General features: G+C 39.7%; 1 protein-coding gene across 5 annotated transcripts in view; it reads left to right on the top strand.

The window, feature by feature from the left end:
• Positions 1-15,213, top strand: part of ADAMTSL1 (ADAMTS like 1) — a 405,610-nt gene that overhangs the window by 271,891 nt on the left and 118,506 nt on the right. For all 5 annotated transcript variants that reach the window (XM_071730006.1, XM_071730003.1, XM_071730005.1 and 2 more), the window contains one exon: positions 882-1,118. In XM_071730006.1, coding sequence (XP_071586107.1) covers positions 882-1,118 — 237 coding nt within the window. The remainder of the gene's footprint in view (positions 1-881; positions 1,119-15,213) is intronic.

Raw genomic sequence — 15,213 nt, 5'->3', positions numbered from 1 at the left:
AAAACTTAAAACACAATTCTTCAAGGGTCAAAAATTAGAAAGGAAGTAAAGAGAATTTATGTTTATTTTGCCTGGAATCTTATGATTTTGAAGCTCTTCTTTCTCTCCTGATACACTTACTCATTGTTTTCAGTACTACATGGTCACAAGAAAGTATACATGGGTAAAAAAGCCTCACATTCTCATCCCCAAAAAACTTGAAGTAGTATGAGTGGTCTTTGATTTTTTGTATCAACAGTACTGCATTCAGAGGAGAGTTTATATATGTCACAAACCTGCTGAAGGATTAACAAAGGGTATTATTAAAGCTCTACCTTTAATAAAACAATTGTTAATTGCTAGTTATTGCAAGTTATTCAAGTTATGATATCTCAAATGTATTGCATTGTTCTGACTCTTGTTGCCCTACCAACTGATTTATGTCACTGAGGTGCATTAAAAGCTTGTTAGTAGGGCTTAAATAAACAAAAAAATAAAATTCAATTATTTTTTCCTTCTCTTCAAAGAAAGAGGAAAATTTGATTGGAAGAGAGAGGTTGTGCACATACACATCTCTACACAAACGCACATGTGGACAGATGGAAAGAGATTCAGCAAGAGTATTTCAGGGCTGTGGTTAAGACACATACACTGCCTATCCTATGTCCCAAGCATATTGACAGATGGTCTTGATGTTCTTTTAATACTTTTGTGGATATAAGAAAAAAAAGGTATAATTATCCACGTGAATTATGTGTAGCTGTAGCAATTTCAATCAGTATTCTTTGTCTAAACAGAAAAGATCTCTACATCTGGCAGCTGTGGAGTGCATCTGACTGCCTGATACTGTGACCAGCTGTCCTAAAGAGACCTGCTGACCTCTCCCTCTCTCTTTTCTGCAGGACTGCCCCCCAGAAGCAGGTGATTTTCGTGCCCAGCAGTGCTCTGCTCACAACGACGTCAAGTACCAAGGGCAGTTTTATGAGTGGCTTCCCATCTCTAACGACCCCGACAACCCATGCTCGCTGAAGTGCCAAGCCAGAGGAGCACCTCTGGTTGTGGAGCTTGCACCAAAGGTTCTGGATGGTACTCGGTGCTACACTGAATCCCTGGACATGTGCATCAGCGGCTTGTGCCAAGTAAGGAGAGAAGCTCTACCCTGACCTCTTTCCTTGTGAATCCCTCGTATCTCTGCCACATGCTTACTCCTTCTTCTGCTCCATACTTGAGTAATTTCAGGTCTTCATTTTAATAACCTGTTTTAATTCTCTTAAATTTATTTCTTCCACCAGTTTTGGAAGAGGTGTACAAATTCAAAGATTATTTCCTCACTTCATGCCACTTCCCTGGTGCTTTTTATATTCTCCATTCTTTAACTGTTTCAAATAGTTAATTGCAGTAGCAGATTTCATTTGAAAGTATCATAAGAAACAAATGTTTTTATCTTTTAATTTGGATATACCAAAGTTTTCCAAGTCTATGAAATTACATTATCTTTGAGGTTTATTTCTCTCTGTAAGTCACAAAACACATAGCAGTAGATGAGGTGCTAAATTGGAAAATCTGTCTCTGATTTGCCACAGGATGAAGCAAGCTGCCACATCTCTTTGGGCCCCAGCTTCCCTGTTTATGAAAAGTGAGATAGGGAGACTTTTAACCCTTCATTCTATCATCTATGGAGATCTGCTTATCATTCACCCAATTTATTGGCATCTTAATTTGTTTTTAGATTACCTTTGTGCTTTTTCTTGTATTGTTACTCTTTTTAATCTATATACTTCAGATTTTAATCTTCAAGACCACATGTAGATTACAAATTGATGTTGGGGAGGCCATTTTCACTGTCTCTGTTAAACCCTAAACACACTTTAGTCTCAGGAAAGGCTGCGTCCAGATTCCTGCTTCAGCACTAAAATCTATGTAAACTTGATGTGTTGTTGGCTTTCTAGTTGTTGGCTTTCTAGAGTATTTTCAGTATTTTCACTCTGTGCTTTTGAAATCCGTATGCCCTGTTTCCTTTCTGTTTGATTTTGTATTCTGAGTCAGATGCAATCCTACAGTAAATGAAACAGACTAAGCAGTCATTGGGCTAATTTCATTTGTGGTCTGTAGAAGGCTATCATCCAGGCCTCTTGACCGCAGGTGAATGGACAAGTTTCTTGAAGTTCTGGATTGCCTAATGAGGCAGAATAATTTCAGTGTTATTTTTTTCTTCTGTAGTATTTTAAAACCTTAACTATAGGCATGTGATTCTGGATGGGAGAATGCTTCAAATTATTCTGCCTATACTGGCCTAGAAATTAGGAGCAGTGCATTTAGGCTCTGTGTCAAGCTGACTTCTGTTTTGATCCAAATATGAAGCATACCTTTTGGAGAATATCTTCTCTTAGGAACAGAGCTTATAGGCATTCACTGCTGAAACAAACTCATTTGTATTCTCATGAGACTCCTTTCTCTTAGAAGGCTGAAGGTAGCTCGACTACTACAATGTGGAAGAGGGATGTTATTTCTTAACTGTCTCTGTGGCTAAGGTAACTGTTTTGTAAACAAATTAGTACACTAATGCCAGTGTCCCTGAAGAAATTTCAGTTAAACTAATTATTTTCTTATATAACCTTATATTTAAAAAAATTTTATTATTTTTAATGCATAAACACAATGACTGTATTTTCCATGACCTTTAGCATTCTTCATCAATGTTTTCCATGTACTTTAAAATTACAGCAACACTTTTGAGGGTGCTCCCCTCCTCCAAAAAAAAGAAAAAGAAAAAAAAAAAAAAAAAAGAAGAAAAAAAAAACCAACCAACAAAATCTTAGGCTGCATTTCTCACAGTGGATGAGTTTATATTTTGGGTGTGTTATATGTAAAGTAACTCAACATATTCTTGTTGCAGTGCATCCCTGCTAACCAGTGGTATCTTTATCACATTAGAGACAATGCATTAAAAACTTTTCACTAGATTAGGCCTTATTGTATGCTTTGGGATAGCAGCTGCTTTACTCTCTATCACAGCAATAGCTAATACTACTTAAAGAGTACAGAAAGGTAATAAGCGTGAAATTTTTCATAATTAATGGTGAACCTTCTTTTAAAGCAATGTTCTTCCATAGCCTCTATAAAGGTCCTTTTAAGAGAATGGGAAACTCTAGTATTACAGAAGAACAAAGGTGTCACTAGGAAAATTCCTAGCCTGGTACAGCCCTTGGACTGCTGTAAGTTACTGCTATCCCCTGTGAGAGGCAATGAAGCCACAACATGTAGTCCTAGAGCTACTAGTAGAGACTTTGAGTCCTTGGGACTGTTGGTGAGGAAATCTAGAGCACAGATACTTTCTTCTCTCTCCTTCCAGTCGCTGTCAGCGGCATTAGAAGAAACAGATGGACACAGTCTATTAGCACAGGGCTCTGTGGATGGTGCCACTGGCACAGTTTTGGGGTTTTTTCTATTATGGGATGGCCTACAATGTGTTGGGCCTTCTGTCTTCACATGGGATTCACCTTTCTCAGAGGCTGAAGCAGACCTCTGCTCAGGACCTTGCAGGGCTCCTTGACAGAACTTCAAACTATATTTGAAGAGGGAGCAAGACAACATCACATTTCCCTGTGGCAAGATGTGAGATAGCAGATCATGGTTAGAGAGGAGGGGTGCTAGTGAGGGACCTTTCAGCCTGTTACACTGAGACATGCTGGGTACACTGGAGCACACTTGAAGTCTTATGGAAATAAGCCCATGGCTCCCAAGGTAATAGGGGCCAACAGGGAAGCACTGCTGAAGTACTTCTGAGGAATTCCACACAGCTTCATTGGGCCCAACTTAAATGCCTGTATGCAAATGCACTTATCATGGATAACAAAGAAGAGAAGCTAGAGCTATGCATGTGCCTTCAGGTACCATGGAGACATGGTGGGATGACTCCTGTCACTGGAGTGTTGGTATGGAAGGGTACAGGCTCTTTAGAAAGAACAGTCAGAGAAGATGAGGAGGGGGTGTTATAGTATGTCAGTGACCAGCTGGAGTGCATGGTGATCCACCCAGAGATGGATTAAAAGATAATAGAGAGCTTATGAGTCAGGATTAAAAGGAAGGCAGGGGACATTATAGTGGAGGTCTGCTACAGACCACCCGACCAGAAAGACCAAGTAGATGAAGTCCTCTATATACAGACAGCACATTTACAAGCCCTGGTCCCTAAGGTCAGGCTGACAAGCCTATAGTTCCCCAGATCCTTCTTCTGAGACTTCTTGCAGATGGGCGTCACACTGGCAAGCCTCCAGTCAGTTGGGACCTCTTCTGTTGACCAAGACTATTAATAAATGTTAAAGACTTCTGAGCTCCTCTCCCAGCCCTCCCAATACTCTTGGGTGAATCCCATCTGACCCCACAGACTTGTGAGTGTCCATGTGCTATAGCAGGTCATTAACTGCTTCCTCCTGGATTGTGGGGGGGCTGCTCTGCACTCTGTCCTTGTCTTCCATCTTAGGGGGCTGAATAACCTAGGAGTGTCTGGTCTGTCTATTAAAGATGGAGGCAATGAAGGCATTAAGTATCTCAGCCTTTTCCTCATACTTTGTTTAATGTTTACCCCTCCATCCAATAAAGAATGGAGAATCTTCCTGGCTTTCTTTTTATTGTTAATGTATTTTTAATTTTTTGTTGTTGTTGTTGTTGCCTCTTATGACAGTAACCAGACTGAGCTCTAGCTGGGCTTTCTAATTTTGTCTCTGTATGACCTAATGATATCCCTGTACTCATCCTGAGATGCAGCACTTGCCCCTTCTTCCAAAGGAGGTAAACTACCCTTTTTTTCCTGAGTCCCAGCAAAAGTTCTCTCTTCATCCAGGCTGGTCATCTTCACCACCATTTGATCTTCTGGCACATGGGAACAGTCTGCTCCTGCACATATAAAACTTCCTTCTTGAACAATGTCCTCCCCTTCCTGGACCCCTATGTCATTCACAACTGCATCCCAAGGAACTCTCTCAAACAATGTCCCAAACAGGCTGAAATCTGACCTCCAGAAATCCATGGGGATTTGCTGAACACCCCCTTACTTCACTAAGGATCAAGGGCTTAGTTATCTTGTGGTCACTAAGCCTAAAACAGGTCCTGACTACCACATCTTCCATCAGGCCACTCCCCTGCTAGGCTCACTTACCAACTGTGTCAGAAAGGTGTTTCCCACACACTCCAGGAACCTCCTAGACTGTTTCTTTTCTGCTGTGTTATATCTAGTAGGTTGAAATCCCTCAGATTTGGAACAAGGGAACAACCAGAACAAGGGCTAGCAATTATGAGACTTCTGCCAGCTGTTTGTAAAATCTTCATCTTCCTCCTCATCTTGGTTGGGTGTTCTGTAGCAGACACCTGAACTCACACGTTTCTGTCTCTGTCACGACTCATTTTTTATCGTCTCTACTGTAATGACTTTACTTGGTTGTGGACTGTGACCGTGCTTGGCATGTTCCCATCACTGCCTGTAGTACCTCGAAATAGCTGATCTCTCTCACTTTTCACTCAAGCAGTCACCTGTTAGCATAGCTCCCTCTTCCCCCTTTCTTTCACACTTTGGGTTCTAGACAGATTCCAGCCGGGTTGTAGCACTGGGTAGAGAAGCATGGCCTGTGATGGTCTGAAAGGCCAGTGCCCCAGATGCCAATAATCCATGAAACTTATTGAGACTTACTAATGAAAATAAAATCTCCTTCCAGTTATCCAGTTTCTATGGCAATAAGAAAAATAAAAATCCTGGATTTCTGTCTTTGTTTCTGCTGAAGGGGAAATATTTCATTTTTGGTTGTGGCCTTTTCTGATTTCCTTAGCCCTTTCACTTGCTCTTTGTATTATCATAGTTTTTATATTTAGCTCTCTCAAGTTAATCTTTGTCCTCTGCTTTTGTGAATTCCACAAATGTTCCTTTTGCTGACTTTGGTGAGGAAGTCTTTGCTTTCTCAGATGGGTGATCAATTATTATTTAAGGTGACTTCTATCTGCAGTATTAGTAGCAGAATCTGCATGTTGGTGTGCAGCACTAGATCAGGATTACTTTTTTTTTTAATAACTGTCATGGCTTTTATTAAATATGTGGCCAGATAGTAAGATGGCACACAATGTTTGCAAAAAGTGGGCCACATCAATACCACAGCCAATTCCTCACCTGGTGTAAATAAGTGTTGTTTCCCTGAAATCCCATTCATGGGTGAGTTGCTTGCAGCCTGGGCCGTCTCTTTTACTCTTTTTGTTTGCTTTTTTTTATTGGCCTACAGTACAAGCCACAGTGAAGCATATGATTTAAGCATCTCAGCCACAGCACAGACCAACATGAGTGCTTCTCTGTGAAAGACTGTGACGTACACTATAAAACTTGCATCATTTTCATATTGAAAAACTAGACATTGAAAGTGTCTGTAACCAGAACGCCCACGTTTTGCTAACTGCCAAGGTGGTGCAACTATACAAGGTCTCCCAACAGAAGCAAATTTTTACCACTGTCTCTGAAAGATGGGAGTGAATTTCATTGCAAAAGCCTGAAGAAAACAATGATGCTGCAATTAATAACAAAATTAGTTGAGTGGTGCCTATTACAGGGTCAGTGGCCCAAGAGATGAGATATGTGTCTGGAATGCATAGATAAAACCTATTCACTCCTCTAAATATCTCCAAATTTCTCCACTCTTTCTAAATTCCTCCAAAAATCATGATAAAGAGGTAAACTTCTGTTTTCTATTACTTTAGCATAAATCTACTGATTTTACAGCAATGTCAGACTGTCCTGCTTTGGAAAAAACAACTCTGGTGCTAATTGTGTGAGAATTATGATGATGGTAGGTTTTTATTATTGCTACTATTACTGTTTCTGTTTGGGTTTTTTTTAATTAAATGCCATGGAATAATTTCATATGTAATGTGGAATAATAGAATGAACCATATTATAGCTCTAATAGCAGGATTAGATCCCGTGAAAAAAAGCCACTCATTTCTAAGAAGGCCTTAAACAAAGGTTGAGAATTGGAAAAAGTTTTTTTGTTTTGTTTCCTCCTCAAAAATGGCTTATTGTTCTCCATTGCATTCTTTCAGTTTTAAAGACTGGTAGGTAGAGCTGCATGCATTATGATAGTATTACATTTTTCTTTACAGCTCTACTAATAAATAATGCCAGAGATATTTTCAGCTTTTCTCATCTATTGATTCTTCAGACTTTTTCTTGCTGAGCTGCATAATGAATTCACATCAGCCAACAGCAAGCTCAGTTTCCTTAGCTACCTTTCAAAAACAGTGAAAAGTATTTGTAACAAAAATGGTCAATCTGTGGACCCAGTATACAATGGACACAACTGAAAACTGCTGACTTTAAAAAAAATCAAAAAAACAAACAAAAAACAAAAAAAACATTAGAAAGTTTTTTCTAAAACATTTTTTCACCAGAGGGTTCACTGGCTGATGCATAACATCAGATGAGTGGAAGTCTCTCCTTTAAATAGGTGACTGTGCTCTATTTCTTGCCTATCATTTCAGGATGGACGGTTTCTCCTTTCTGTCTATGTGTTGTTGGACAGATTCTTTCCTATTTCCAGTTTAGCCAAAAATACAGAGATAGACAGAGTAATAACAGTGTCACCTAACATTGTGTTCAGTGTGTTTGGTGGATGGATATTTTACTCGCTGTTGTAGTAAACCTGCTTCATATGGGTAAAATATGGATTTTAAAGGTCACAGATTAGGTGGTCACCTCAGCAGGCTCTTGGAGGCTCACGACACTGCCTCAGGTTCCAAATGCTCCTGTGGAATATGCCTGGGGTAGTGCTGAAAAAACTGGCACTTGTGTCTGTGGCAGTTCCCAGTTTTTTCTAGCTTGGGACCTGATTTCTTTACATGCCCATTTCAGACCCTTTTGAGGAAGGAGAAGGCCAGGAGTCTTTCTCACCCTGTCTGAAATCATAGAAGAAAATTGTCTACAAATTTTCATGCTGCAACAATCATTGGTCTAATATTAGATGCTACACTTATGCATGGTTGGCACTGGTAACCCTGGCAATCATTCTGGTTTTGACAAGATCCCATTATGCTGCACCTTTATTAGGCATAATCACTAACAGCATAAAAAACTCTGAGACAATAATTTCAAGAGAGGTATTTTCTACATGTGTTGCTGTTTCACATTCACATAAAAGGACTGAAAATGCATGTAATTTGCACTTCTGGTGGAAAAACACAGAAATGGACTTTGCTCCATTAGTTTTCTACAAACAGGCACAATTTTTGTTTTTACCAGTGCAGATTCATTTTTAGAGGTACTGAGTCCCCTAAGACAGCTTCCAATAATGATCTTTTTCTTCTGCCAAGCCTATGACAGAAGCTGGATTAAAACAAAAGACAGCACTGGGGGAAAGAACTCTAGGCATTTACATGTTGCTGGGATTTCAGTCTCCTGTAGATCAGCTATTTCTGACTCCTGTTTGTAGGCTTTGTTTTGTTTCCTTTTCTGAGCTATAAAACAGCAGAAGAAAAATGCAAAAAGTGTGACAATAACTGTACCATTTAGGCAAGAGTGTGTCTATTTTTCCTCAGGTGTGTATAAAGCATTGCTTAAGGATTAGTTCTAAGCTGTCTTTCAATTTAGCCCATTCTGTTTGGCATGGTACTTGCAGTGACTTTTCAGATGCTGATGACTGCACCAAGATCCTGGGTTTAAATGCTTGGAATTAATCCATTAGGGGTTTTTTAGGGTACATTTAAACCTAGATGCTTTTTGGAGAGATAACATTTCAGAAACTACTGAATTCTTGATTTATGATGATCAGGTGCTTTTGAAATGTTTCAGGAACCTCATCTACCTAATGTTTTGTGGACAACAAATCTTAATTATTTTTTTTTCTTATTGATGGGTATTATTACTCTGAGTAGCCTTTCCCCCAGCGTGGCATCTTCCTAGCACACAGAAAGGAGTGAGGTGGAGAACCTAATGACTCCTAAGTTTATTAACCAAACGCCTAAATTGCTATAATCATGCCAGGTAACAAAGTTTTTGTGGCAGAGAATTGTAAAGAAAATGGGATACATTTATTGCATGAAAGAATCTTCATTAGCATCATTAGAAGTCCACTCCTCTTCTCTGAGTTACCAGTTTTTTACTTTATGGACCAACAGAGATTGTCACCACTGTAGAGATACCTTGTTCCAGTATTTCAGCAGGAATGATACCTGCTGCTACTCCCAAGTAGACAAACTGTCTATTGTGGCTATATCTTCAGCACAGAGCACCTCCATTTGCTGGGGAAAACCCCACTGTACTTAGCAAAAGCAGAAATTAAGATCGGTTTGCAAACTTCTAAGAGTTTTTTTTATGGTCACCAGAAGTCATCTGTGCCTGTGTGTTTCCTGAGCACACCTAAGGAGCTGATGTCTGTGGAGTGGCAGTGCTGTGTGAAGATGGCAAGATGTCCATGCTGGCTGGCAGTTTGGGAGTCCTCACCAAAACAGATGCATAATTGTCACTGAATATTGTGTGAAGGCTTCCAGTTATTGTGAAGATTCAGGGCAGGGAGTCTACAGGCATTTTTCTCTGTCATTTCAAGTGTCTTCTCATAGAGCCTTGCATGCACTTCTCTTACAAACTGACCATCAGGTTGGAATACTCTACTAACAGTTTCAGCAGTGGCTTGGGAACATGCCATCTAGCTCAAGTACTTGAACTGTGAATGAAGTCTGTTCCTTGATAACATAGATTGTGTGACTGCCTGAAGCACCAGAAAGTCTGTGCTGGCACTGCTAGTAGCCAGGCACTGCAGCTGTATCCCTGTTGATCCAGTAGTCAGAGGATGGGCTCCTGTCAACAAAAGAAGCCTGTCAGAAAAGAAAGATTGTACAGCCAACAGAAGAGAGGACTGGGTGGCAATACTAAGCATGTCATGGAGTCATCAGAGCTTGCAAAGTGTCACAGTAAAATGTAGTGTGTCACAAGTGCCAGTTAAATGTTTTACTGTTTAGTGCTTCATTGTCTAGTAGAAGAGAATGGGTCCAGAGGGCAGACCTTGTTGGATTTACTGTTTGTTACTCAAGTATGTTGCTTTAGGAAGCTGAAGGAGAGCTTCCCTGATGAGTTTTAAGTTACAATGGCCTTTGCAATCACCTTCCATTGTAGCGTTTTCATATTCTACAAAATCTGGCAAATCTTTCTTCTGCAAATGCTAAATAAACTATCTATCCAGACAGTATGTGCAATTCTTCTAGAGAAAATCAGGCATTTCCATAGCAACCTGCTATAGAACGCTGACTATAAAAGAGTTAAGGCTTTTTTGTTCTCCTCCATCAACAAGAGAACAAGCATGAACAAATAAAGCAGAAATCCATTCTTAGTCTGGCAGAATACAGACATAAGAATTCAGTTCCAGTAAAAACCAAAGAAGAGGATAAGTAAATACTAATATTCACAAAAGTCTCTTTTCCCCATCTTGCCAGCTTTTTATTAAGTCTTGGAACTTAATTCTGTTTAAACGCTGCACCTTACAGAATGGCAGCCTCTGGACTTCTGTATCATCAGAGAATGAACTAGATAGGTCTCCATCTCAACATCTGCAAGCTCTGCAATGTTGGTCCACACAGTAAATTGGTTGGTTATGTATGAGCGAACGTGCAAGATTAAATCTTTTTTATGTAGGACTATTCCTCCTAATGAAATTTTCGTCTAAGGAGAGGAGTTGCCTTTTACCCACATCCAAGCTTTTAATGCTTCTATAAATCCTCATTTAGAAGTTGTAGCTTTTAAATTGATTTAATTGCTTCTTTTTAAATCAAAGGTGGTTTCATAATGAGGTTACATTTATTCTTTCCCCTGAGGGAAACCTGAGTAACAGAAATTTCTCTGCAATTCCTTCTGTGGTTTGGTCTTTGCTGTTTGCTTCTAGAGCTTTGGCTGAACCACACCTTCATAACATATTGGGTTTGCCGTGCTGGCAAGTAAAGTTCCATGAGGGTCTTGGTCTGGATTTAAAAATAGTAGTAGGAGAGTTCCCTTTGTAGCTGGGAATGCAAGGCTGATGGGGCAGATATCAAGCAGGATTTGCAAATTTTGTTCCATGGGATCAGTATTAGATAAGGTGACAAAGAGCAAAAAACACTGAGCCAGACAGTCACAAGTGACAGTCACAGCATGTTGGAAGGTGGATCTCAGTGTTATATTCAACAGTTTGACCACTGACCAGTGACTGAAATTTGTTTACACTGCATGAAGTTATCTCTGGCTCAAGTGCCAAACAAGTACACTGGTTGTGCATGTCACTTGGCCTACTGTTACAAATTTCTTGCTATTGTGAAAATCACCTTATGGTCTTCAGTTACAGTTGCTGATGGGGGTGTGCTGGGACCTAAATTCCTTGGAACATAGGAGGATTCTGCCTGGGGCTTGGAGCTGCGCAAGGTGCAGATCACAGGATCCTGTTGTCAGGCTGTGCCAAAAAAATACTAAGGGTGTGAGCTGTCATCATAAGGTGTCATTGAAGGGAAGGGCAGATGGCACTCTGTCAGGGCTTGTGAGTCCCTGTATCACAGAAACCAGTTCAGTTCCACTTTGCTGTGCAGCCTGGAGCTTGTTCTCTCCACAGCAATTTAAAGAGCACAGCTCTTCATCCTGATTATAAAAAAGGATTTTGGATCCAGTTGAAACAGTGGCTCTCATCCAAAACTTTCTTCAGCTGAGCAGTGACAAGCAACACAAGTCCCATATTGAGCCCCACATTAGTATCCTTGTGAAGGGCAACTTTGTTTTTCTCAGATTCTCAGTGTTTCTTCTGCTTGAACTGCAGACATGCCCTTTGAAAAACAGAGAGATTTATTTATAATTGGCTAGATTTGCAAGCTCGCTTTATTACATTACTTCCTGCCCGGAGTTTCTTAATACTGAATAGAAATTATTATGAAAACTTTTTACTTCAGGGCATTTCCAGGCTAGCAGGGCTGAGGCAGAATTTGTCATTGCTGGGTCAGTTTTATTTCTGGGAAAATCTGCTAGACCGAGCCAGGGCTCAAGTCCACAAGGGGAATACATATACTGACAACGTTTGTGCACACACTCAGTGAGTTAGTTCCAACTCCTATCGTGGGACTTTTAGGCTGATGCCTTTAAACCATGCATGAGCATCTTTTGATAACCATCGTTTTTCTTGCAGTGTCCTGTAAAATTATTTTGCATACGTACCTCAGAGTCAGGAATGTTTCTGTTTTGCCAGCTCACTGGCTGTCAGGTGCTGTGGATGGGAGTGGGGAGAATCAAACCCAGCATGAAGTATGGGACTTCAGCCGAAAACATAATATGGAATCTTTACCTCTGAGCAGAACTGTGGTATCTTATGCCAGAAAGAAATGCAGGCTTGTCCAACAAGGGATTAGCTGTTATTATTCTGGGTTTTGTTGCTTAAGTTTTTTATGCTAAACCCATAAGGAGAATAAAAATTCAGCTCACTTGAGAGGTGGTAAAGAACTGGGCAGGCAGTGGATACTCTCCTGTGATCCTCGCTGTGGTACTGCATAGGTGATACCTGCTTTACACCAAGAGACCTTCAGAGCACTGTGTGATCTGACTTTACTGCTATGAGGGCATTTAAGCACAATAACAATGAGGTTCATAGGAACACCTTTAAAACATGCAGGAGTTTCATCCAAAGTCTATTGAATTTAGAAGTGCATTTTCATTATTTGAATGGGGTTTGGATTAGATTGTCAAGGAAATTAATGGACCTGCTTCTGACATTTTGTGCAGTAACAATCTGCCGTTCAACCCTCTGACCACACTTCAGCAATTTAAAACTCAAAAGATTTCAATGTGGAAAGTCTGTATTTCATCTGCTCTGCTTTCAGGGAAAGAAGCTTAATATGTAATAGAAAGTAATATGAAATCTGCTTACTTCAGAACATTTCCAGGCATGGTTTGTTACAGTGTCCATTTTTGTTCCTGGTGGGGTCTTCCTTTCTAGCTCTTTATGGATTAAAAAAGACTTCCTCTCCCAAAACCTCCTAGGATACATTTGGATTAGGATGAGAATTCATTGGAAAAAGTTGCCATCCCACAGAAAACTCAGAATTTCAACATTGGTTCTAATGACACACCAAGATGAAGAGTTGACATTTCAAAGCTTTTTAGAGAGTGAAATATTCCCCAGACCTTAGATTAAAAAGTGTTACAATTTTGTTTCAAACTTTTTCCACCAAAGGATTACTATGAGCTGTAGATTAGAAAAGTACAATAAACCTATTCACTCTTCTGCCTACCAAGCTGATCAAGCAGTTATTTTCTGTGGTGCTTATTTTCATGGGAAGTCCTCAGCCACCCCATGTTAGATGAGTATGCCCATAGGTCAGTGGCTCAGAAGGCTTTTGTAGCTCTGCAGCCAAAGTGAACCTTCTTTTCCCAGTGACTGGGTCTCTCCTACCACGCTGCATCTGTGACATGCCTGAGAACAGCCATCCCAAAACCTTCCCTCTTTGTTTTGTACCTGTTATGGGTGGATGCCAAAAGAAACAATTCTGCCTTCCCATTCCTTGCTAAGTCTCTGCAGATTTCTGGGTGGATGGTGACATGTTTTTACCCATGCCTTAATCTTCTGCAGTGAGTTCTCTGCAGCCTTGGCAGAGACTGAAAGTAATGTTACAGAAACAACATATTCACATTTCAACTCAGCCAAACTTATGTTTCTTCTGCTTATAGGCACAAAAGTTATTGTCCTCATGAACTATGTATTTTTTCAGGAGCATTTTACTGTTTTCCTGTCTGATCTTTTGTTTTTATAAGACTCCAGCCTATAGAATGTTTTCACATAAGACCTACTAAAAAGTTTACATGAGATCTGAGCAATCAGTAAGTCCATTGCAAAAACACTACTAACCTTTTACTGAATGTAATTACCTCCAAAAGCTGGAAGATGGATTTCCCTAGGTAGTAAAAAAGGGGGGGAGGAAGAGACAAAAAACCCAAACCAAACCAAAACCAAAACAAAACAACCATGAATTTAGGAGAATTTTTAATTTCAGGCATTAATTAGCTGTAAGAGTTTTAAATGAAATTTTCATCCATGTTCCCAGAGCTCTGCATATCTGTTAAGAGGGCTTATCTGATATAATAAAGCAAGGAGCTCTGCAGAAACCTCAGGGAGAAACAGGAAATTTATTTAGTTCCATCAAAATTTCTAACAGCATAAAATTATATGAGAAACTACCAAGCACAGGAAGATTAAAACACATTTTATGCATACCATATAAGTTTTTATATTCATAAGAGGTCTCCATTTTTCTCTTACTTCTATTTGAAATACTTCTTCATTTCAGCAGAAGGATAACCTTTTTGCTTTACACTGGCAGTAGCTACCCATCTGAAAAAGAGCAATGAATCTCAATATAACTTCCTTTCACACCTGGGATTTTCCTGGTGGTTTCCTCTACAAGTTCTGACCTAGCTCCTAATTGCTTAATTTATAAATTAACTTTAATCAGAGTACAGCTTACGGCAACATGTGAGCCAATGATTCATAAAGTTTAAAAGGCTTTAATGCAGTAAATACTGCTTTTGTAATCAGTTGCCTCATATCTGGATTTGAGATCCATCCCTTTTCACATCCAGGCAGTTCACGTGTTCTTTTCAAAATGGGCAAATCTGTGTAGATTTGCATGCCAGTCTAGACCAAAGCATTGAGTGGTTATAAAATATTGTATGAGCAGATATAAAACAGAATTCTGGACTTCTTTTCTTTATCTTGGTTCCTAACCCTTCTCACTGTGTGTGCTAGCAAGCTGTAATGCAATTGAAGGGAATTCCTGTGATGCGAAGGCATTATGTCATACAATGTTCATATCATGCAAATTAATTTTTCACATCTTGTCTGTTCAGAGACATTCATGGAACATAAAGCAAGTCGGTCTGTGTATAGCAAAGGTGGTTTAATTCCTATAGGAATACTCTTATTCAGAAAAAAAATATGCCCTAATCTGGTATCACTGTTGCAGTTTATGTGTCTGTTCTTGGAAGGCCTGTATGGAACAGTCACTGTCAAGATAACCTTAACTTTGCTTCACCTATCTAACCATTTTTTCGTCATACTGTTTCTAATGTGATAAAATGTCTCTTGCAGTCTTGGTATGACTAGGTTTTCAGGGAAATGTATCATTCAGGCTTGATTGTTTCTCTGTTAGCCCTCTTTAATTCCCTTGGAGACATCATAATATAAGGCAGAAGCACTGAAGACTCTG

This window comes from Heliangelus exortis, chromosome Z (assembly GCF_036169615.1).
Source record: "Heliangelus exortis chromosome Z, bHelExo1.hap1, whole genome shotgun sequence".
Classification (NCBI taxonomy): Eukaryota; Metazoa; Chordata; class Aves; order Apodiformes; family Trochilidae; genus Heliangelus; species Heliangelus exortis.
The sequence above is the reverse complement of the archived record's forward strand: the minus strand, read 5'-3'. Positions and strand labels throughout refer to the sequence as shown.